The sequence below is a fragment of the Castor canadensis genome, chromosome 3 (genome assembly GCF_047511655.1).
Source record: "Castor canadensis chromosome 3, mCasCan1.hap1v2, whole genome shotgun sequence".
NCBI lineage: Eukaryota > Metazoa > Chordata > Mammalia > Rodentia > Castoridae > Castor > Castor canadensis.
In genome coordinates this window covers 178,790,703-178,817,060 of record NC_133388.1, presented here as the reverse complement: position 1 = coordinate 178,817,060, position 26,358 = coordinate 178,790,703, and the positions used below count along the sequence as shown (strand labels likewise).

Here is a 26,358-nt window from a genome sequence, read left to right as displayed (position 1 = left end):
TCACAGTAGCTCTATCATAGTAGTCAAAAACTGTAATCATTCTAGATGTTCTTCAATGATGAATGACAAACAAAATTCACACTATGGAACACTACTCAGAAATCAAAATAAACAAAATATTGGTACATAAAACAACTTGGATGTCTTTCCAGGGAATTATCTTGAGTGGAAAAAAAGCCAATCTCAAAAGGTTATGTTGTGTGTGATTCCACTTAAGTAACATTTTTGAAGTGAAAAAGACTTAGACTTTAAGGACAGATTTCTGGCTGCCAAGGGATGGGAGGTGGGCCAGTGGGAGAGAGGTGTACATATTAAAAGGAGGAAACAGGATCTTTATGATGATAAAACTGTTGAGTGTTCCAACTGTCTTAGTGGATGCACAAACATGTGTAGACTAAATAAATACACTCACTGCACGCACACGTGCACATGCATGCCCACAAACACACAGAAGAATTCAAGTAAAATTAGAGAACTCCGAATAAGTCAGTATCAATGTCACTATGCTGATTTCACATTATACCACAGTTTTGCAAAATAGTAGTACTGAAGGAAACTGGGTAAAGAATACACAGGATATTTCTATGAAGCTTCACGTGAGCTTACAATTATCTCACTAAAATCAATTATACACATAAATAACAAATATTATTACTATTAATGGTAATTAAAATCATGTCTAATAATAGGAAAGATATGGACCCTCAATATTTCTTATACAGCTCCAGCATGGTGACTCACACCTATAATCCCAGCTACTTGGGAAGTGGTGATCAGGAAGATTTAGGTTCAAGGCCAGCCTAGGCAGAAATTAGCGAGATCCCACTCAACCAATAAGCTAAATATGGTAATTCATGTTATAATTCCAGCTATGAAGGAGGCATTAATAGGAGGACTGAGGTCCAATCCAACATGGATAAAAACCTTATCCAAAAAACAACTAAAGCCAAAGTATCTTAGTGGTAAATCTGCATAAATAAATGATGACGGTAAGCAGAGGAATAAGGAGAACGACCTCCTATGCTGTATTTTAACTCAGCTCTTGCTTTAACGTGGGCTTTTTCTAAAATGCACGTCTGAAAACAGAAGTGTTAACATATGTGTGTGTCTGAGCAGCTACAAACAAAGGAAAGCACTCAATATATGTGCTGAATTACAAGAACAATCACAGTCTGATGTCACAGATAGAAAAGGAAGGAACAGCTTACAAGTCTGGGAGGAACAATTTCCATCAGGTTCTACATCTTGTGATGGCACACAGTAGGGTGGCCTGGGAGAACTAATGATTTCTTACCATTCCATACCTGAAATTATTGCATGGTTATAGTGAATGGCAAGCCCTGCGTGCTTAACGATTGATTTAACAGATAATACTGCAACTCTACCAGGCAGGTTACTATCAGTCCTGTTGCACCTGAAAGGTCTGACATACAAGAACTGTGTGATTTTCCTAAGACAGCTCATATCTAAGTGACAAATCTGGGAGTTGAACTCGGTGGTATGTCACCATCACTAGGCTTTTAACCACCGGGCTATACTGGCCTCTAGAAGGCATTCTACATCACACACAATTAGAAAAAGATGGACATACAGCAGTGTCCCTGTAGTGGCCGCCCTGCAGTGTCCACAGCTAACGTGTGCCGCTTGCAAACGTCTCCAATTATCTGTCCAAAATTGATGTCGCATCCAAAGGTCCTGCAACAGCTCCATGAAAAGTGCTCCTGTACCAATCATTTCATGTCAGTTGTATTGTGTTGCTAACATCACAAGAAACTCTATACTCACCCATGTTTATTAATTTGAAATCGAACAACTAGTTCCCTGCATGAAATTTGTTTATTAAAAACATATTTATTTAGTGCTTACTATGTACTAAGTGCTGTTTTGGGCAACCAGAAGTGTAATAAACTTCCTGCCTAAAATTTAAATTCTCAGAGAAAGAAAACAGACCATAACAAAACAAAATAAGTTCATATTTTTAAGTACTTTATGAAAATAAAGGAGTCTTATAAAGAGTTACCGTATGCATGTGGAAGGTGGTTCTACTGTAATGAGAATGACATGAAATTACCAAATTAAAAGTATTCTTTTTATACCATATTATTTCTTTTGTTCCATATTATACTTTTTGTTCTGATGGCGTTCAAATTAAAGGCCTACTTATGGTTTATATAGAAATGTCTGTAATGTATTCACAGAGATATGTACTCCTCAACACTAGTTAATGAAAATGCAAAAGGAGCACTGCCAGGAGACTCTTGCTGCCAAAAAAGACTCCTAGTCATCCTTCAAAACCCAGTTTATACCTCCCAGCTCCATGAATCTCTCCCCTCATCCTGTGGTTGAGTTTGTGTAGAGTGATACCTGCCCCACTTTACAGCCTCTGCACTTGCTCAGTTTCTTGTGCTCATCACACTGTAATATTAGGATTTGCTAACATTTCTCTCTCCCTGACTGCCGGTGAACACCTCAAGGAAGGAGGGGTGCTATATCTTTTTAAACCCTTTGTGGTGCTCAACTCTTGGCATATGCATACCCACAGCACAAGAGAAATGAAGCACAAAGGCTCAATTAAGATGGTCTATCCTCCAGACCTCCACCCGCCACTCAGGGAAGGTGGGTTAAAGTTATTTACAGATCAGGGTTGCCTGTCTTACTAGATATTTTGCAGTGCTAGAGGCTAAGCTGCATGAAAGGGGAGCTTATACTATTTTTACTCTCACTGTCTTAAACAGGCAGTCAGAAAACCTCATAATCATGTCACCACAGCTACGCCAGAATTCATTTAGTGGCTTGGAATTATTTTTTTCTATGCCACTAGCAAAATATCTAGCTAGGCCATTCATTAACTAAGACATTTGAAGGAAAACTGTGGCCACAGAGAGATTTTTCACTTAAGTCTCTTGTGAGGCTTAATTCAAGTTTCCCAACCAAAAGCAAAAGAAAATCTCTCAGAATTTGCACAGAATTCTTGGAAGCTCTCCATTACCAAGAAATAATTGGCTCCAGCCACATCAGTGAAGATATGTATTTTTAAAAAAGAATTAACATAGCCAGGCACTGGTGGCTCATGCTTATAATCCTAGCTACTCAGGAGGCAGAGATCAGGAGGATTGCTGAAGCCAGTCCCAGGCAAATAATAGTTTGAGAGACCTTATCTCAAAAATACAAAACACTGGCAGAATGACTCAAGTGGTAGAGTGCCTGTCTAACAAATGTGAGGTCCCGAGTTCAAATCCCAGTACCAACGAAAAAAATTAGTATTATTTTATAATTGCCAAAAGTTCAATGCTTACAGAAGAACTCTTTAAAAAAAGTTGGTACATTCTGATTCTTGCGACATTCCCATGAAGAACCATTACTGTCCTTGTTTTTCAGAAAATGGAATTGAAGTTTGAAGAGGGCAAGTGATGGACTCTGGTTACTGGAAGAGCCAGGACTAGTCACCAGTTCTTCTAAATGTTTGGTCCCATCTGCCTTTTCCAATGCACCTGCTATCATTACCATAGAAAGTGTCCTCACAGAATGCCACATGAATGCTCACTGGGATACAGGATAACATCAGCATCACCTATTAGTGGATGTGGAGCAAGGGGCTCATTTCAGCTGTGTTTGGAGTTCACCATAACTAAAGTGAGTTAAATTTTCATTTCATCCAGTCCTGGTGGAGACATACCTTTCAAAGCATCTGTATTTGTTCATTTTCTCATTTCTCTGACAAAATACCTGACATAAATGACTTAAGGGAGGAAAGATTTATTTTGGCTCACAAGTTCAGAGATGTCAGTCCATCATGGCAGGGAGGGTTTGGTTGAGAAGACCAACGCACATCGTGGTAACCAGGAAGCAGAGAAAGAGGGATACAAGAAGAGGCCAGGGCAAGTCCCAAGGACATACCCCTAGTGACTTTCTTCCTTCAACTAGTCACTACCTCCTACCTTTCACCACCTCCCAATAATGCTATGATATTATAAGTCCATCAAGGAATTAAACCATTGATTAAGTCAGAGCCCTCAGGAACTAATTGTCTCACACACACACCCCTGGAGGTATGCTTTCCCGATCCCCTAGGACTTTCTCAATCCAGTCTAGTTGGTGATCAAGATTAACTCTCACAACATCCCTATAAAGGGAGGAAGGTAGAAGAAGAAAGGGGTGTGAAGATGGAAAGGAAGAGAGGAAAGAAGGAAAAAAGGGAAGATTGCCAAGCTCTGGAATTGAAGACACCATGAAGCTATAGTCATTTGTCCTGTATTTGACCTGGGATAAGTAAAGCCATGACAACTTGCAGGAATGTGAAGCTAAATTGCAACACCATAACCAAGATAACATTTCAGCTGTCAATCAGCACCCCACATCTTAACAATAACTGACAACCAGTCCTGCTTCAAACCATAAGGACCTGGGCGAAGACATGACAGCTGTCTTCAAATATTTACATGGTTGTCATATGGAAGAGGGATTAGGCTTGTTCTATATGCCCACAGGAGTGTACAAGGTGACAGCTTTCAACTCAATTACAGACAGAATGTCTGCTTTGGAAAGCAGCAAGATCTCTGCTAATGAAAGCAGATGGAATAGCTGAGGAATCCACGGCTCCCAAAGTGACTTTCAATACTAAAATTTCAGATTATTTCTTCCCTTCCCATCTACTGAATTAAGTCTAGACAGTTCATTGTGCTTTTCAAAGATCACCAAAACTCAACTCCACTTGACCTATCCATCTTTATTTCTCACAATTTCCCCAAACAATTACTCTTCTTTCTCCCAACGATATTACAATCTCTGAGACTTTTGACTCAATTTTTTATTCCCTTCATCTCTTGTTGTCTACCCTCTCCAAATTCTACCTACCACAATGCAAGATACCTAAAGTCAATTTTACTTCCTTTAAAAATACGTGATCTTGGACTAGAGGTGTGGCTCAATTGGCGGAGCGCCTGCTTTGCAAGCACGAAGCCCTGAGTTCAAACCTCAGACCCCCCCAAAAAAGGTGTGATCCTTTTTAAATACTTTCATAAGAATAAGTAATGGATAGAGGGGTTAATTTGATTAAAGCATGATGTATACAGGCCTGAAGTACCAAGGCAAAACCCCCTTGGACTATCAACGTACACTTTTTAAAAAATGAAGGACAGGAAGATAAAATAGGTCTCTTTCAGGGGTGGGTACCATTGAGAAGGAGATGGGCATAAGGAAAGGGTGAATGAGGGTGAATATGGTGGATGTATTTTGTATTCATATATGAAAATAGAAGAATGAACTCTGTTGAAATTCTTCTAAGAAGGGGAAGAGGGGGAAGGAGGAGAATGATGGAGGGGGTAAATCTAATTAAGATATATTATAAGCACATATGTAAATATCACAATGTATCCCCCTAGTAAATCCTAATAAAAATTTTAAAAATACTTTCTTCTTTCTATTTTTATTAGTGTATATTAATTGTCCAAAGGGGTTTCGTTGTGATATTTTCACACATGTATATAATATACTTGGATCAAATTCACCCCCTCTATTAAGATCCTTCTTTGATACTTTTATATAAAATTGGATTTAAAATCAAATTTTTCCTGTTTTCTTAATAGTGACCCAAGAGAGGCTATTTTGTCTGACCAGTCCTATTGTAACATGAAATTTGCTCAACTTCAGAAGCTGCTGTGTGCTATTCTATTTATTTTCAGCTCTGTACATAATACTGCATGATCAGGCTACTTTTACTTTGCTTTACTTTCGTTTGTTAGTTTTTCAAAGTTATTGTCTACAAAATACAACAAATCAGTTGTCTCTGGTACTCTGATTCATTAATTTAAAAAACAGATCCTGAAAATTTGAAATTTCTAAGCCCCAAAACCTGCTCCATTTGATGCCAACAGTCAGATCTGAAAGTACAGAGACAAGATGCCCAATAGAAAATCCTTGGACAAGAAGGTACCAATTGGTGAGCACCAGCATTCCTCTGACAGATAGACTCTGCCAAAATCAATAGCAGTCTTCATAGATGTAAAGTATATGGTTTTTACAAAAACATGTTGAAGTTCTCTTAAAATCAAAGACATAAAATTTAATTTCAGATAGAGCTAAGAATTCTTACCACTCTCACAGGTTGAGAATGATAAATTTTGTTGGAGGCCCAGAGAAAAAGTGTCAAAATTCCTTGAAATTATCTTATCAAGGGCAGTGAGGAAGGAACTAGGAGAAAATTTGTGCCTACACTGAGAGTACTTCATCCCCTGACCCTCATGGTGCACAGGTACACCTGTATATATAAGTATACTGTGCTTTCCAGATAGCCGGTGATTATTTTCTGAATGACTAATTTTGTCTCATTTTTGTAAGTCCTGAATGCACAAACCATAACATTTGCCATTAAATAAACGGAATTTTTTTCTTTTTTGCCTTATTAAAAATTAGTCTTTTCAGCAGACACATAGACTAGTATAATTAGGATAGATGACCCAAAAATAAACACACAGCTCTAATCATCTGATTCTTGACAAAGATGGCAAGAACACATGCTGGAGAAAAGGCAGTCTCTTCAACAAATGGTGCTGGGAAAACTAGATATCTGCAAGTAGAAGACTAAAACTAGACCCTCTATCTCTTACCCTGTACAAAAACCACTTCAGAATGGATCCAAGACCTTAATGTAGGAACTGAAAATTTGAAATTACTAAGGGAAAACATTTCAACCTACAGGCACAGGCTATGACTTTCTGAATAGAACCCCAACAGGTTAGGAAATAAGAATAAGAATTGACCAATGAGATTGCATCAAATCAAAAATCTCTGTACAGTAAAGGAAACAATTGCCAGAGTGAAAAGACAGTCCACAAAATGTGAGAAAATCTTTTCCAGCTATTCATCTGGTAAGGAAGGATTAATAAACAGAATGCATAAAGAACTAAAAAAATTATACACCAAAATAGCAAATAATGCAATCAATAAATCAAAAATGGGCAAATGAAAGGAACACTTTGGTTTTTGTTTATGGTACTCAGGGCCTTATGCTTGCTAGACAGGTGCTCTAGCACTTGAGGTGCCTGTTTTCCTTTAGTAATTTTTTGGTTGGGTCTGAGGCCCAGGCCAGCCTCAGTCTGGGATCCTCCTACCTATAGCCTCTTGAGTTGCTGGGATCACAGGTACACCACCACACTCAACATTTTTTTTCTTTTTTTATTAGCATACGTTAATAGTACAACTGGGTTTTATTGTGAAAATTCCATCGATGCATGCAGTGTACTTTGAATGAGATCACTCCCTCCATTATACTCCCTTTTTCTCCTCCCTCACCTCCTCTTTTTTCAAACAGTGTTTGATGAGGTTTGTTATGCAATCTTCATGTGTGTATGTGTGTGTGTGTGTGTGTGTGTGTGTGTGACGTACTTTGATCCTCTTCAGCCCCAGTACTCTTTCCTTTCCCCTCCTCCTCCCACTGATCCCCCCCAGACAGTCCCACTTGTGCATTCATGTCCTATCATCATCATCACCATCACCATCATCATCATTTTAGATCTAGTGAAAATATGTGGTATTTGTCATTGGAGCTTGGTTTATCTCAAGCAACGTGATGAACTCCAGTTCCATCTGTTTTCCTGCAAATGACATGATTTCATTCTATTTTATGACTAATAATATATATATATTACATTTTGTTTATCCATTCATTTGTTGTTGGACACTTAGGCTGATTCCACAGCTACAACTGACTTATTGATTGAGAAGGGGTATTGCTTTTTTTTTCTTTTGCCCAGACTGGCCTCCAACCACAATCTGCCTTATCTTTGTCTCCCAAGTAGCCAGGATTACAGCATCAAGCCACTGTGCTGGGTGGAACAAACACTTTCAAAATGAAGAAATACAAAGTACCAATGAATATATGAAAAATGTTCAACATCCATAGTCATCAGGGAAATAGAAATCAAATCTACATTGAGATTCCATCTCACCCCAGTCAGAATGACCATCATCAAGAAAACAGATGCTGATGACGATGTGGGGGAAAGGGACCCTTATACACTGTTAGTGGGGATGTAAATTAGTGCAACCACTATGGAAATCAGTGTGGAGATTTCTCAAAAAAACAAAAATAGAACTAACAAATGATCATGGTACACCACTCCTGGATATGTACTCAAAGGACATATATATATATAAGTCAGCATATAGTAGAGATACCTATGCACACCCATGTTTATTGCAGCACTATTTACAATAGCCAAGTCATGCAGTCAGCATGAATGCTCATCAATGGATGAATGAATAAAGAAAATATGATATACATACAGAGTGGAGAATTATTCATCCATAAAAAGTAATGAAGTTATGTTATTTGTGTAGGAAAATGGATGGAACTAGAGATCATCATGTTAAGTGAAATTACTAAGCCAGTTTCAGAAAGGCAAACACCTCATGTCTTCTTTCACAAGCAAAGTTTAAGGTTTTTTTTTTTTTAAAAAGACAGGTAACTACAAGCAGGCCCAGTGATAGAGAGAGGGGATAAAGAGAGGGTAAAGGTGGGGGAGCACACATTATATACCTGTATGAAAATGTCATAATGAAGTACATTATTTTGTATAATTAATATATGCTAATAAAGATTATTTAGTAGGGTCTCTCTCTTAATCTTCTCCCAAGGTTTTAGAACATCTCTCCTTGAGTCTAAAACTAAGTATGCCACAAATAATTATTGATAATGTAAAACACTAATGTATCCAGTTTGCTCATATAGTGAGCCTTCCTCTTCCAGAGTTACATTTGTAGATTCAACCATCCATGGATTGAAAATATTAAATAAAACATTGCATCTGCACTGAACATATATACTTTTTTCTTGACATTTTCCCTTGAATAATACAGTAGAGCAACTATTTACATTGCATTACCACTATAAGTAATCTAGAGATGATTTAAAACATATGGGAGCATGTGCATAGCACATCCAAAGGCAAGGCCATTTTGCATAAGGGACTTGAGCATCGTTGGACTTTGGTATCTGCAGGGCTCCTGGAACCAATCACCCATGCACACTGAGGGATGATTACATTTTCTTTTAGAACAGAAGAGAGACAAAAAAAAAAAAAAGTAGAACAAACAAGAATGGAAAGTGACTTTCCTTAAGAGCCAGTAATCCTATGCACCGAGATTACTAAAAAAGGTAGCATTTAATCTGGTATGTCACCAATGACTCTATGATCCTTTTACAAATGAGGAAACTGAGGCTTAGGTGATTAATATGTCTGAAACTACACAGCTAGATGGAAAGCAGAAGAGGATTACATTTCAAAGGCCATTTGACCAAAAAGATGTGTGTGCTATCTACTAAGGCAGACCAAAGCCAATAACAAGGACTGCAAGAAAGAAAAAAATAAAGTTATGAGAAGAAAATAACTATCCTTGTAACAATGCTATTACTGTTTATCCTTCTGAACCTCAGACTGGGAGGCCATTCATCTTGTTTTCGGACTTATCTCCTGAACTATAAAATGTATTTACTGCCTGGTGCTTCACTGACAATCTTTGCAGTTGCTCTGCTTCAACAAAATGTCATGGAATCCTCAGAAACTGAGGAGAAAGGGAGCTAAAATGAGACAAGAACCTTTCTATTATACATTTGTTGCGTTAACTCAGTGTTTCTCAATGCTTTTAAATTACTCCGTAAGAAATCTTTTTAGACCTTTTTTTCCTGTCAGCATGTCATGAAATTTAATGACACAGACATATATCTGTTTACATCATATGCTTTATACATGAAAGGAATAAGATTTGTCATCCTGTGCTCTAAGAACCAATTTTTGTCCATTGGGGGTTGAAATGACCCTTGATGAGAATGCATGTGTGACATCATTGTTTTTCAAAGAAATTGCTTTTATTAAAGAGATAATCTGAATAGTAAAATTATAATTTGTATGGTTGAAATTTTACTTTTTTGAAATTCTTCAATTCTTTCATGAGGTAGCAGGAACAAGTTCATTTTTATACTACACAGTTGAGAGATAACCTAGAGAATCGTAAAATATTTTATAGCTGGTTGACTTAAATGTGTTTTTCCAATACCATTCTCAATCCATGTATTTCAGATAGAGCCGATCCAATCCTTGCAGCTCCTGAAATGGACAATCAGATTACTGTATTTCCTTGCTCACAGCATTTGGGTCAGGGATGGGCATAAGAATCAAGTTGGGCCAATTAAAACTCCTCTTGAGATGTTTTCTAAAAATAACTATAGGGCTGAGGGCACAGCTCAGTAGAAAGAGCACTCACCTAGCACACATGAGGACCTGAGTTAAAACCCCAGTGTTGCCAAAACTAAACAAATGAGTAAATAAAGATAACATTAAAAATGCGTCCCATAATGGGATATTGGAGTTGCTTGCCACCATGAAATTCTCCTGGAGAGAACTCCTGGAAGTCTCAGTATTGCCTCAAGAAGCCCACCTAGAAATTAAGCTATACCAGTGGAAATCAAAGTTAGGAGACAGAAGAGCAAGAGAAAGCAACTGACACTGAACTGAGAACCCAGATTCAACAATGCATGAAACAGTCAAGTGCTGTATAAGGAAAGACACTTCATTCAGTGACTGACAACATATGTGATGATGATGGTCCCATAAGATTTAAAGGGAGCTGGAAATCTCTAACACATAGAACAAAACTGCCATGGGAATGTCACAGCACCATGCATTACTTACAGGTTTGTGGTGATGCTGATGTGAACAAACCAGTAGGCTTACAAAGCACAGCATATACAATTATGTACTATGTAATATTTGCAAATCATAATAAATGACTGCTACTGGTTTACACATTTACTATGCAATACTTTTGTCATTATTTTAGGTTTATATTTTATTTTATTACTTTTTGTCTTTCTACTTACAAAAAAACTTTGCTGTAAAACAGGGTGGCATGTTACATGAACAGCAGCCTGATACATCTTGCGTTCACTGCATTTACTGATAACACTAAGAGCCACACCAAGTGAGTGGTTGATCTATGTAGATTTGTTTAAGTATACTCTATGACATTCACACAAGGACAAAATCACCCAGTGACACATTTCTTAGAATGAATCTTGTTGAGTAAACTATAATATATATTATATATATATAAATTATAATATAATATATATTGTAGGCACTTTTGTAAATGTCACAATGTACCTCAACTACAACAATAATATCATAATAAACATTTTTTAAGAAGAATGTATCCTATTGCTAAGCAAATTGGAACCACACATGAACCTTCTTATACTTTCAGGCAATCAAAAGACTCCTGTTTAATATATTACCTAGAACTTTTCAGTGAAGGTGCACCACAAACCAAAAGGAAACTAAGTCTAAAGGAAAAAAAAATGAATCCTACACAGATTCTGAAAACTAAAAAACTATTTTAGTTAGCTATAATGAGAAGCAATAAATAGTGTGGATTCCGAATAGTATAATGTCAATTGCCCTCTTACACTGAGGTGACACTTAAAATACATCATGGACTAGTAGTATTCCCATTGGAGAAGAATCATGTCTTCTTTTATACCTGTTGTGATTTCATCTAAGTCAACTGACATACTTTTTAAAACAGTGGCTTTATTTAATACTCTAAATAATTAAAGAACAGATCATTGCACACAGGTAAATTTCCATCAATTGGAAATAGGTTCCACAAGTCCTTTTCTTCCTACTTGGTTTCCTTTTGTCCTTTAAAATCCTACCTTTGTCTTTGGTATCCTACAGTCTCACTAACCTGGTTCTGGGTGTCGCTTTCTTTTATTTATTTACACCCTTCAGAATTCGCTATATTCATTTGGTCCCTTTTCAATCTACCAATTTACTTTACTATAGCCCTTCATTCTTTTTCTTCTCTTGCTTTAAATATTTCTAAGTCTTTAATAGTAATATTGTTATATATTATATAGTCTTTAGGTAATCAATCGGCAAGTGAAACAAACAGGATCCTGGGACCAAAGTTTGGGGTCCTCAGACTCTTATTTATGGCACATGGTTGACTTCTGAGTTTTGAAATTTTTGAGTTGTGAACTCTTCTTTGCATTGTTTCATCTGCAACAATCCTTAGAACACTGAGCCCTTGTGCCTCATAGTGATTCTGTGTTTGCTTCTGCCAGGCATCCCACTGCTTTTACCATCTCTGAGCAATTTTTATATTAATCTTCAATGCGAGGATCCCAGAGCATGGGAGGAGTGTAAATTCGAGTGTCTAATCTGTGTGTGACACAGACCCATGAGGACCTTTTTCCTAACATAGTGCTCAGGCATAGACAGAGGGGCTTCCTTGCATCCCCCCGCACTGATCAACAGCTGTTTCCCAGTCTGCTCTAGTGTTGCCGCTGGAACACCATGTCAAGTGGCTGGATAATAATAATCACAAAAATGAGAATGGGGAAGAAGAGGAAGAAACACTTATAGAGCAAACTTTATGAGCCAGGCATCCTTCTAAATTCTATAATGCATGAATTGCAGCCCACAACTTAACCCCAATGTACCATTTATGACCAGATACAATTCCTTTCTCTCGCTTCTAGGACTGGAGTCAGGATCTAAGCAGTATTAATCTAAAATCCTTCCTATATGCCTGTACTTTAGCTGATCTTCTGACCCTTGCCTAACTGAAATTAAAATCCTCACCAGTCCCAATCTTGCCAAACTGAACTCACAGTCTCGGGTTTGGCAGTTCCAAAGCCCAGAATAGCTAGTGGAAAAGATGATAAAATTTTAAATCAGTCTCCTAACTATGAGTCCAGAACTATAAAAGTATTCATGGGAGGTAAGTGGTCCCAATAAATGAAAACACGTATTAAGGATAATCATGTGCCCTGGTCATACTCAACCAGAATGAGTATTCACAATTCAGAACTGGCTCTTTTCCAAGAGAATGTATTGGGTGTGTGGGTTGAGGTTGCTGCTGGACTGTGTAAGCTCTATGAGGGGAGAAGTCCACAGACCACTCTCACCACTTAATCCCCAGCGACAAACTCAGTGGCCAGCTCTAGGGGTTAATCACCAAACATTGCCTCTGTAGTAACTGTCAAATCAGCACACAAGATTGGCCTATGATGACATTAATTCAGGCAAAGTATGCATTCTAATATCAGGATATTTTGTTTTGTTCAAGACAGGGCCTTGACCTATAACCCAGGCTGGCATCAAGTTCTTGATCCTCCTGCCTCAGCCTCCCAAATGCTGAGGTTACAGGCATATACCACCATGCCTGGCTTCAAACATTCCAATATCAATACCAAATACTTACATAACACCTACTGTGTTCTGTGTACTTTGCATATATTAACTCAATCATTGCAGACATATACAGGAATATATCCTAGGCAATTCTTATTGGAAGAAGCAAAATAAACCAGCATCCTCAGAAAAGCAATTAATTATTCAGCTTAGTGAAGGATTTTGTTTCAACAGATTCAAAAGTTTTTAACATTCTAAGGCAAGAATCATCAACCATATTCTGAAAAAGGCAAGATAGAAAATACTTTAGTCTTTACAGGCCATATGATCTTGCTTGGAACTACTAAACCCTCATATGGTGGGAACACAGCCATGAACAATATGTAAGGAATGAGCATAGTGTGTGTGCCAGTAAAATCTTATTTTAAAAAAATGGTCAGAGGACTAGACTTGGCCCATGGGCTATACTTTGCTGACTTCTGGAAAGAATAATAGGTCATCTCATGTTTTTCCCCTGAAAAGTGGGAGCTCTGGGACCCACCCCTTCTCTCACTGCAGAGAACTAAAAAAATTAAAGAAGGCCAGTGACCTCAATTGAAAAAAATATTAATAGAAAAAAAAAAGAAACTCTATGCTACTTTTCCTATCTGTCACATAATCTTTTTCAAATAGGTTCTGCGTTCTTATGCAAAACTAGAGGAAGCTTTTTGGATAAGAGAGGAATAGCAATTCATGCAAATGTGCCAATATTCTGCTCAAAGGCAAATACCACTTTTGTTTGCAAGCTAGTTTTGGATTATTGAAGAAACATGTACAGTAGATTAAACACAAGTAACTATTTAACTTCATAACAACTTCTGTTATGAATCTCAGCTCTCTGTATTTAAACTAGAATTCTGAAATATGTAAAATGTCTGATTCTATCGGAGCCACTATTAATGTAGACTCTTATACCAGAAAATTGTAGATTACAAGGAAAACAAAGAACAGCGTAGTTTAATATTAATCAGGGAACAACCACATCTTGGAAGAGAACTGATGCTAAGTCTTGCATTAAGGATGTGAGTGAGGAGGGAATTTTTGTTTCCATTGGTCTCAACCAATGCTCCCCTACTCAACCTCCTGAAGGCTTAATACTGGCTTGGATAGTCACCATGCTTATAACTTACATCTTTAGACAGTTCTCCCACAATCTAGTGCCCTCACAAAGTCCTCACTGCCCCGGCACACATCTCATGGGAGCCCTCACCTACAAATGAAGCCACCTTTTCCCCTAAATCTCCTGATTTATCCTCTCCCAGATCCTCATCATTACAATAAACATCTTGAGACAGCACCTGCCTGACAGAGAACCCAGGAAAGGCCCCTCCATGAACATGTCTTCTAACAAGTATGTGAACTGCTGAATGTACCCTCCTTCTCCTGATATTTCTTAGGATTTCTCAGAACATATGCAAATATCACCCTCAATTTTCCACTATCCACTTCTTTGCTTTTAATTCATGTCATAGAGAAGTTACAACCGTTTAGGAACATATAGTTATAACCAATAAATGCTAGAGCCAAGCTCTAATCCATAGATAGAAGATGGAGTCTATCTCAAAGATTCTCTAAGCACTGAGTGGCAAAAAATGACAATCCAAACTTCAACTGGGAACTTTTCTTATAAAATCATACATTAAAAATATTAATAAACCTTCTTTTATGAAAAGAAACACATAAAAGAAAAGTCATAAATCAATGAGTTGGGGGTTGAGGGTGTCACTCAATGGTAGAGCACTGGCCTAGCATGATCAAGGCCCTGGGTTCAATCCCCACTGTGGCAAAAAAAGAAAGAAAGAAAAAATGAAGAAGATGAAGGAGAAGGAGAAGGAGAGGGAGAGGGAAAAGGAGAGGGGAGCAAGAGGGAGAAGTGGGGGAGGAGGAGGAGAAAAAGAAATCCACTAAATGTTCCTTACAAGATTTTTCACCTAGAATCCAAGGACACAAATACAGTGATAGTTAAAGAACAGAGAATGGATATATTGTGTGAGAACTAAATGAAATAAGGTTGGCATTAAAATCATTTGAAGGAAAATTACCAGAGTTACAGATAGCAATGGATAAACATTAGTAAAGGAGAGTAAAAGAAATTTTCCTCAAGGACATGTGAATGGTTTTAAAAAATTGACCACATTTAAGTAATAAAATGTCTCAGCAAATTCAAAGAATATTTCTACATACCATGTTCTCTGCCCACAATACAATAAAGTGAGATATTGGTAACAAATATATATGTTTAAAGTCTCCATATATTTAGAAATTAATAACATATTTTAGATAATTCTGGACTAAAAAAAGAAATCTCGTTGAAATTAGAAAATAGTAACACTACATATCAGAATCTAAGTCATACAGCTCAAGAAGTTCTTGGATATTTACAGAATTAAAAATTTATGTAACAGAAAAGAAGAATGATTAAAAATTAATTAGCTAAACATCCAATTCCAGAAATTAGGAAAGGAAAATATAATAGAGAAGGAAATACAGATCAAATATAAAACATAAAGATACTATAGATTATCAATGAAAATATGAATATGCCCAACTGAATAATTTGATTTTAAAGTATAATCTAGAAAAATTCTACCACATACACAGGAGACATAAATAAAGATATTTTACCAAGTCAGTATTGATAATACAAGAGTAGAAAGATTAAATACATGGGGATATATTTGTCCAATGGAATTTTGTGCTGCATAGCAAAGAAAATGAATTGGCTCTATATAAATCAGCACAGATAAATCAAAAAGGTCTAACAGTGAGTTTAAAATACAAGTTGAAAAAGTATAAATTCATTCTGATAAAAATGTATATAAAACCTTTAACATATAAGTGAATATGGTTTAATTTAATTAACGTGTATTTCATGTATATACATATATATATATGGAAGTAAAATGATAAAGACACATAGCTGAATGATAAACACAGAATTCATGGTAGGAGTAACTCCTACAAGAGAGGAAATGGAATCTATAGGGATAAATAGTAAGTTTCAACAGTATTATAAAATGTTTATTATCATAAACTGGATAAACATTTTTGTTATATTACCTTAATATATTTTTCTGCCTCTAACATATTTAATTATAAATTATAATAAACATAAAATTATGCATCATTAGAAGAAAAATGGGAAAGTGTTTCATAAACTAAGAAAAATTTTTAAACCATGAAACACATAGGAGCCAGAGTGGCGAATATGTCACGGGTTTCTTTTTACTTTATTAAAAAATCTCAAAATGATGAAAAAAGTTGTAAGGCAAATAACACACCAGGAGAAAATATTTGTAAAAATACAGCAATATGATACAAGAGGGTTAACCGAAATATTTAGAAAACTTCTGAATATTTTTTTTTTGCAGTACTGAGGCTTGAACTCAGGACCTACACCTTGAGCCACTCCACCAACCCTTTTTGTGTTAGGTATTTTCAAGATAGGGTCTCTCAAACTATTTGCCCAGGCTGGCTTTGAACCACGATCCTCCTGATCTTTGCCTCCTCAGTAGCCACTACTCAGGAGCCACCAGCACCGGGACTAAATATTTTGTTTAAAGACAACACAAAACAGGTAAAACTATTTATTATTGACTAAATAAATGTTCACTCAGCAGTAAAGATATTGGGAATTTAAAAAAAAAATATATATATATATATATATATAAAGTCAGTTATTTATCTATAAATTTGGCAGTCTATATTTGCAAATTCTTTAACCCTGAAGTCCCATAGTTAGAAATACGCTTGCTATGCCATGTTTGTGATAGCAACAATCAGAAAATGCCTCAGTGACCATTGATGGGGAGTAACTGATAGATTTTAGTAGTCTGTCCCACAGAACACTATCTGACCAGCTTTAAAAAATGAGGCAGACCAACAAAAAAAGTTAACACTATTCAAGGGTGAGCAACCTTCTAAGTACGTTGCATATATTAACACAAGTTATCCCAAAGAATTCTCCAAGGCAAATCCTAATCTTCACATTTTACAGATGAGGACACAAAGACATAGAAACTTGGATAACTAGTATAAGCTAAGGTGACCAAACCTAACTGTGACAAAGGCAGACTTCGAATTTAGGCAGGCAAATGTGGGAGCCCGTGCAAGTTACCACTGGCAATCCTGCCTCCTCCATGCAATGACAAGGGACAATCCTAAAGCGAAAAATCAATGCACAGAACAAGGAACTTAACATGACAAGCTGCACGTGTATGCTTGTACATTCATAAAAAAGTAACAGAAAGGTCACTCGCCCGCCAAAGTGTTGACAGCCCTTACGTGTGAGGAAGGAAGGAGTGGAAAGGAGCCAAAGGCAATTTTCATAGACGATTACATTACTTTTCTGATGGGACCAACAGGCACACATGTGTGTGTTTCCTGTGCAATTAACACAACCAATCCCAAAATGAGCTAATCAAAAAAATATCTGACCTTCTGGTGGAGATGGTTTACTGCCATTTCCTTTGTCCACAACCTTGACTCTGGGCTTTGTTGGGTCCTTTCTTTTTTCTAAATCTTTAACTGGAAGAAAAATAGAAACACAGAAGAAACATGTTATGTTAATTCCTAAAAGAAAATACCCAGTGAATTTTACTAAAATCCTTGCAAGCCCTAAAAGTATTAATAGAAATTAGCTCAGTGGCTTTAACTCATCCCCAAATATCATTTTTTTCAACCTTGTCATGAGGTGTGGAAAGCACTTCAGGCTTTGGTTAAGTGTTAACTATGAAAAGATGTGTCAAATAAACTAAAGTCTTCATAATTGCTATAATGTCGCCATCATTATTCCCACGTCATACCCAAGAGAATGGAAAAAACAGGAGGCTCAGAAAACCAGCAAGCATTGGCCTAGGATTCAAGCCATAAGGTTGGCCCCTACACTACAAAGACATTACACTGAGACATTTAATTCTTATTTTAGATTGTTCTATCTGCAATAGAAGGTAGAGAAACCCATATGAACTTCCTCCCAAATGTTACAGAATGTTTCTATATTAACAGATGTTAATATAGTGTTTCTTTATCCATTTAGTAAGGACTGACCTTTGGCATTTAATACCCTCATGCAAACTCACACCACTAGCTTAACTTTCCATTGCATTTTCTGCTTCAAATGCCACAGAAGCTTGTCTGCCATTGTGTAGAAGCTTAAGCTGCTGGAGGCACTCAAGACTACCTCAAAATAGAAATCTGAACAAATAAAGTGCTCTGTGAAAGTGCAGAAGCAAACCAGTGGCAGATATTTCACTTAAGGATAGATTTACTTCATGGAAATGAGCACATTTATTGGAGGGCAGGCTACAGAGAGGAAGCAATGATTTCCTCCAAACCATCCCTGTTGTCCTCTCCAGGATACAGTCCCATCAATCTGTCTTTATAATAGTCTCGCCCTCTTTCTTTTCATCTCTTTGCTGAAAGGGCTTAGACTTGTCATCAACCAAGTTTCATCTACCAAGGGCATATCACTCTAATTCTAGTATGTGTCCTAAAACCTCTAATGGTTTTCTGGGACCCAGAGATTAAATTCTAAGATAAAAGTACTAAATAAAATACTTGGATCCTGTTAGGCTCAATACTCTAATTTTTTTACATCCATTTTTTGGACCTCATTTTCTGGCTTCTTTATAAGCATTAGCACTTAGGAGTCATCCCTTTCTTAAAAAGCTTTTTTTCTCAGTTTTTACAAAGGCATGGTCCTGGTTTTCTCCTACCCTGCTGACATCTCTTTCATACTGTAATTCTTTGGATCCCTGTTCTGCTTCCATTCCTGAAACATGACCATATACTAAGGCTGCCTTGCATCTCTGCACACCTGCCTATAGTTTTATCATCTCACGGTTAAATTCTCATCTCTTCTACAGATAATTTCCAAATCTGCATCTTCAATCCCACCCACTCATGGCCCAAGGCCTCAGATTGCTTACATCTTCTAAAATAAAATATGTATGCTACTTTAATATGAAAAAAAATGTGCTGAGGAATGCTGAAGGTAGAAGTAGATTTGGGAGAGAAGAATATAAATAATTCCAAAAAATGGAGATCTGGAGAAACTCTACTGAAAAGGTAATATTTAAGTCAGACGGGCAAGAGGTGGTAGGCAAAGATCAACAAATCATCCTTTTTTTTTCGATAAATGCGATTTTTATTTTTCAATTATACTCAGTAAAATAAAAGAACTGACATGTTCATATGTAGTCACTGGAAGGTTAATGTGCAACAATATTCATTAAGATGTTTCAGTTGGATAAAATATTTGATCTTTTACATTTTAATTAGCATATATGAGTTGTACAAAGGGGTTTCATGTGTTATTTTCCTATGTGCATACAGTGCACTTTGATCAAATTCACCCTTCCATGACTCTTCTTCATCTCCTCCCTCTTAAAAATGTCTTTAACAAGTTTCATTATTCTATTTTCTTATATATATATTATATTCACCCTTTCCTTTCACATCCCCTCTCCTGCTGGTATCCACTCCCTAAAAGTCCCTGTAAGGACTAAGATTCCACATATGATTTAAAAAGTATGTGATATTTGTTTTTCTCAATCTGGTTTATTTTGCTTAACATGATATCTCTAGTTCCATTCATTTCCAGAATGAATTTTATTCTTCTTTATGGCTGAATAATACTCTTGTGGTTTGTTTGTTTGTTTGTTTTTTATGTATTCATTGGTTGATGGGCACCTACGCTGATTCCATAGCTTGGCTATTATGAACAGTGCTGTTATAAACATAGGAGTGCAGGTGTCTCCACTGTATATTGACTCACATTCCTTCAGAACGCCCAGGAGTGGTATAGCAGGATCACATGGTAGTTCTATTTTAAGTTTTTCTGAGGACCTTCCATGCTGTTTTCCATAGTGGCTGCATTAATTTATGACCCCACTAACAGTGTATAAGGGTTTCCACCTCCACCTGCCATTCTCACCAGCAGAGTTATTCTCTTGATGACAGCATCCGCCCGGGGCGAGATGGAATCTCAGTGCTGTTGTCTTGATTTGCATTTCTTCCTGTGTTTCTTACTCACTTATGCTTCTTCTTTTGAAAACTGTTCAATTCATTTGCCCATTTGTTAATTGGATTCTATGTAGTTTTGATGCTTAATTTTTTGACCTCTTTTTCTATTCTGGACATTAATCCTTTATCCAAGGAGTAACTAGCAAAGATTTTCTCCCATTCTGTAGGCTTTCTTTTGATTCTGGAAATTGTTTCCTCTGCTGTGCAGAAGTCTTTTAATCTGATGCAATTTCATTTGTCAATTCTTATTCTTTTTTCCTGAGCAATTGGGGTTTTATCCAGAAAAGCATTACCTATGCCTGTATCTTGGAGATTTTCCCCTATGCTTTCCTCCAGCAGGTTCAAAGTTTCATTAAGATCTTTGATTCTTTTTCAATTGATTTTTATGCAAGATGAGGGTTAGAATCTAGGTTCAGTCTGTTACATGTGCATATCAAGTTTTCCCAACACCATTTGTTGAAGAAACTGTTTCATCTCCAACATAGGTTTTTGGTGCCCTTGTCAAAATTCAGATGTCTGTAGCTGTGTGGACTTATTTCTTGATCTTCTATTCTATTCCATTGGTCTACATGTCTGTTTTTGTGTCAGTACCATATTGGTTTTGATACTATGCCTCTGTAGTACAATTTGAAGTCAGGTATTATGATACCTGATTGCTCTTTTTTTCTCAGGATCGCTTTCGCTATTTGAGATCTTTTGTGCTTCTGTGTGAACTTTAGGATTGATTTCTGTGAAAAATGAATTGGAATTTGGATAGGGATTGCACTGAATCTGTAGATTGCTCTTGGTAGTGTAGCCAATACATGCACATAGGAGGTTTTCAGTCTTCTAATGCCATCTTTAGTTTCTTTCTTCTGTATTTTCATTGTAGAGGTCTTTCATCTCCTTCGTTAGGTTTCTAGGTATTTTAACTTTCTGATGCTATTTTGAAGGGGATTGTTTTCCTGATTTCTTTCTCTTCTTGAGCAGAACATCAGGCTAAAGAGCCAACATGGTGGCTGAAAAGAAAGTTTGCCAAAATAGACCACAGCATCAACTTATGGATGAAAAAGAAAACAAAATAGTCATTTTGAAAGTTGGGCCATGATAGAAAGTATAATAGATATGTCACACCAAGCTGCTCAGTTACCTTCATGTAGGGACAAAACCAGTTAGAAAACAGACTGTGTGCTACACATGGTGAAACATTCCTGTAATCCCAGTCTTCAGGAGGCTGAGGCAGGACGATGACAAGTCTGAGGCCAGCCTGGCCTCCACAATGAGACTATGATTTAAGAAAGAAAAGAGGGGCTAAGGGCTTGGCTCAAGTGATAGAGCATCTGCCTAATAAGTTTGAGGTTCTGAGTTCAAACCCCAGTACCTCCAAGAAAAAGAAAAAGAATAGAAATCAGACTGTCACCAACAAAGTAGTGTTACTCACAATCACTGTGATGTGAGTAAATTAATCTGTATAATATAGGCCCAGGCCATCACCCCTATTTGCAGATAAAGAAATGAGGCTGAAAGTGATTGAGTTGCTTATGGCAAATTTAGAATCATAATATCCAGCATATTGGGCAAGTCATTCTGTTTTCCTTTGTTTCAAAAAAATACTCTCAAAAAGAATCCAAATCTGGTTGGAGGTGTGGCTCAAGTGGTAGAGTGCTTACCTAGCAAGAGCAAGTTCAAAAAAAAAATCCAAATCCACAAAACTTTGCCTTGATCATCATTTTCCTGCCTGAATCCAACTGTGAAAGTTTTCCAAGCAGGAAGACCAGGCTTTAAGCTCTGTCTTACAGGGAACAAGAATATAACTGAAACCCAAAATGGGAATGCAAATCATGAAAAGTTATTTTAAATTTATTCTAAGAAATAGCTATTTGAGTGGAACAAATCCCTCTATCCTACCAACAATAATAACATAACTAAAAATAAGGTATGCTTACATATAATTTATCCACTAACCAGTTAGACTATTTCACTAACACAGGAGCTAAGCTAGTGAAAACAGATGAACGTCCTTTCATGTGTTTTGTATAAGTAGCTACTGCAAAAGCTTTTAAAGGGCCCCTGTGTTTCTTCTGCTGCTCAGTCTGTGGAACATTTCAAATAATCAATCACAAAACCTTCAGCTTAAAGTGAAATGAATGGTTTCATCTTTTCCCTTTTACTGCTTCTCAGAGACTTTCAGAGGAATTATTTCAGTAACTTATATAAGGACGTAGGAAGCCAAAGACTGAAGTGCAATAACCATACAAGTATAAAGAGGGATGATTTGTACTAAAAACCACATGAACCCCTTTTCCAGGGCTTCCAGACAATGTGAGTCTCGGGAGAATGTAAAACGTATATACAACATCTGTATGTTCTCCTGACAAACAGACTTACCAAATGTCTTTGTTCAGAAGTTTCAAGAGGCAGCAGGTTAACAAAGTTGTCCTTGATTTTAATTTTTTAAGCTCACAAAATATGTCTGATGAAACATTACAGAGGAAGAAGAAAAAGAGAAGGTATAGAAAATCCAGATAGAACATTGCTACATATAAAGTTCCAGAATCCATGGTCTCCCAGATTTGTAGATTAATCTTATGGCAGGATTGGAGCAGTTATTGTTTAAAATAAGAAAAATCTACTTGAAATAATATCTAAGATTTGCCTCAAAAGAATAAGCAAAGGAGGTGCTGTGGTGTAGATGAAACGAGACTGGTCACAAGTGGTTACTGCTACGGCCAGATGACGATCGACGCTTAAGGGTTCACTCTACAGTAGATTTTTGATATTATGTCTCAAATTTCCCCTTATAATAAGTTTAGTTTTTAAAGGACTCTACTTTATTATTTTTTTTCCTCTTTTGTTACTCCATTTTTATTCCTTTTTTTAAAATTTTTATTGTTTTATTATTCATATGTGCATACAATGCTTGGGCCATTTCTCTCCCCTGCCCCCACCCCCTCCCTTACCACCCACTCCGCCCTCTCCCTCCCCACCCCATACCCGGCAGAAACTATTTTGCCCTTATTTCTAATTTTGTTGTAGAGACAGTATAAGCAATAATAGGAAGGAACAAGGGTTTTTACTGGTTGAGATAAGGATAGCTATACAGGGAGTTGACTCACATTAATTTCCTGTGTGTGGTGTTACCTTCTAGGTTAATTCTTTTTGATTTAACCTTTTCTCTAGTTCCTGGTCCCCTTTACCTATTGGCCTCAGTTGCTTTTAAGGTATCTGCTTTAGTTTCTCTGCATTGAGGGCAACAAATGCTAGCTAATTTTTTAGGACTCTACTTTAAAAATGAAGTAACAGGATCAGGGATGTAGTATAATAGTGAAGTGCTTGCCTAGCATGTAAAGGGCCCTGGGTTAGATCTCCACACTGAGAGAAAACAATGAAGTAACAAAAAAGTTAACCAGGACAGGCTTCTTCTGTTTGTATTCACATTCAAAAATTTTTGTCCTTCACACTTGAAGGGCTACCTCTGGGAAGAGTCTTTAGTCACTAGGCTATGTAGTCCACAGTGGCAAGGATTCCTCATGTGTCCAGCGCTGAAAACATGGCTTGGCACATAGTGGGTATGTAGTATATATTTTTTAAAACTAAAAAAAAAAATGAATGAATGTCCTGAGTGGTGGAAGAATCAGGGCTGTGTGCACAAGCTTGAAATCCAATTTTAGGAAAAGCTGTGTATCAGAACTTTGCAGGCCTGCATTGTTCTGTTTCCAAGCTTTCTCCCCTGCTTAGACATTTTTCTGTCTTTTCTATCTTCCAACATATCATTTACAACCTACTTCAGATCCAGAGCTTTCCTACACCCACCTTCTCCTCAGCCCATTACTGGTGCCAACAGAGCAACTCCTCTCTTAGCATCCATGTATATCTACCATGTTGCTATTTACAAACCTGCCTGTCATGTAGTCTGCTCCATCCACAGGTCCTTAACAAATGTTAACTGATATTTATTGGAAAGGGTTAAATGTCAAGTAGGGGATTTGAAAACTAAAACTTAAAGAACAGTTAGGAATCCATCAAAGTAGGGAAAGGGAGGCACAGAGATAGGAGGATTCATTGAGGGTTGGACCAATAGTCTTCTAAGAGTTCTGAAAATCTAAAAAATCTAGGATTTCAACTCTTTAGGATATATGCCACAGGCTCAAGTCCAATGTGGGGACAGAGCCACAGGTAGTACTGTAAGACCTGTAAATACATACTTCTGAACTGGCCTTGAGCAGGCTTGCTTTCTTTGTCTTTGTTGTATGCAATAATTTGAACTGTGTAATTCTGCTCTGGCATAAGACCTTGAATAATTGCTTTAGTCGCAGTGTTCTGGAGATTCAATTGATTGGTTTTTCCGCCTATAATAAAACAGAAAGATAAATCAATTCTAAGGCATATGATTAACTGTGTGCATTAAGAAACTTTACTAACCAGCAACCAAGATTTTAAGAGGCAAAGACATTTTTTAATTCTATTTTTGCTGTATATATTTACAGTGTACAACACAATGCTTTGATACACATCAAGAGGTAAATACATTTAATGTACATATTATGGTACATATGTGTGTAGTGTTTAATTATAATAGTTTTCATTCTCATTTTCAGCTGTATTCTTTTTGCAGTAGATAACAAATGGCTGTCTAAATTAGATAAAAGCACATTCACAAAAATCTTTCATCATAACACATTATTGCTTTTGTACTCTAAGAAAAACTGTAATACAAGATTAGAAGGCAGCAGGCTTTCAAATCAGATATTCTCTTCAAGGAAAAGAATTCTACTTAAACATGAAGGGGGATATATGAGCAGTCTCAATGTAATTATCCACATTGGGATTTTTGCTGGGCCTCTCTGAAGTAACTCAAATCATCCTCGAAACACAAGCAATTTAGTTATCTTAAATCTGGGCACCACTGGCTCAGCATGTTGAAGGAATCACTCAGCGTTGGCTACTTAAAGGTTAGTTTCACAAAAACTAAAAACTAAATAGATTCATAGGAAGACTTCAAAATCTCATTACCTCTTCATGAAATTAGACTGACATCTAAGGCTTTCTTAGAAATGCTGTTAAGTACTAAGTGTTGTGCCAAACTCCAAATATACCTTTCTTCTCTAATTCCTGGCAGTGATTAATGCATTGAAGAAAAAGGAAATTAATTTAAAACTTCTGTCACTCTAACAGTAATCACAAGAGGGGTCTGAAATTTGCTGAATCAATCAAATATAACACAGATTATAATATTTAGTTATATTCTAATAAGATCAGTGTTATTAGGGCCGAAGTTTTTGTTGCTATTATCACAGCTGCCTGCTACTTGAGGGCAAAACTGAACTTTTCTCTGGCCAAAACACATTTCCTTAAATGCATTTGTATCCAAGATGTTAAATCTGCTTTCACAAATTTCTTCTTCATTTAAAACTCAAATGCTGTAAGGTACATCAAGTAAATCGTTCATAATGTATGCTTCACTAAAAAAGAAATTTCCTCAGAAAACCCTGTGAAAGGCCAGGTACAGTGGCTCACACTTGTAATCCCAGCTACTCTGGAGGCAGAGATAGGGAAGATTCAAGTTTAAGGTCAGCCCAGGCAAAATGTTAGTGAGCCCTCATCTCAATCAGTAAGCACTACGCAGAGATTTGGGTAGGAGGATCGCTGCCTGATTTGGGTAGGAGGATTGTTGCCTGAGGCTGGCTCTAGGCAAAACTTGTGAGATCTTACTTGAAAAAATAACCAAAGCAATAAAGGCTCAAGTGGTAGAATTCCTCCTCCTAACAAGTGCGAGGCCCTGAGTTCAAACCTGCGTACTTCCAAAAAAGAAAAGAAAACTGTATACTACAGTCTATTTTAGAGAGGCATACCATTACACTGAAAGCTTTGAGAATCCTGTAATAAAAATGCTTTAAGCTCTGTCTAAACCAGTATTTATATAAACACAGGAATATGTTATTATTGACTACTTGTGAGTATGTGAGAGCAGATCCTTGTAGAAGAAATGGGATGTGAGAGAAGTACTAGAGAGCATCTGGAGAATAATCAGCAATAACATTTACCTAACATTTACTAAGGCAGTTGCTGGTCTAAGTGTTTCATTTTCATTAAGTCATTTAGCCCTCACAGCCAGTGCCTC

The 26,358-nt window shown here is 36.9% G+C and overlaps 1 protein-coding gene across 6 annotated transcripts in view; it reads right to left on the bottom strand.

Moving 5' to 3' along the window:
* Col14a1 (collagen type XIV alpha 1 chain) overlaps window positions 1–26,358 on the bottom strand; it is a 277,904-nt gene that overhangs the window by 143,880 nt on the left and 107,666 nt on the right. For all 6 annotated transcript variants that reach the window (XM_074069130.1, XM_074069129.1, XM_074069128.1 and 3 more), the window contains 2 exons: window positions 24,443–24,586; window positions 17,670–17,759 (listed from right to left, as the gene is read on the bottom strand). In XM_074069130.1, the coding sequence (XP_073925231.1) occupies window positions 17,670–17,759; window positions 24,443–24,586 (234 nt within the window). The remainder of the gene's footprint in view (window positions 1–17,669; window positions 17,760–24,442; window positions 24,587–26,358) is intronic.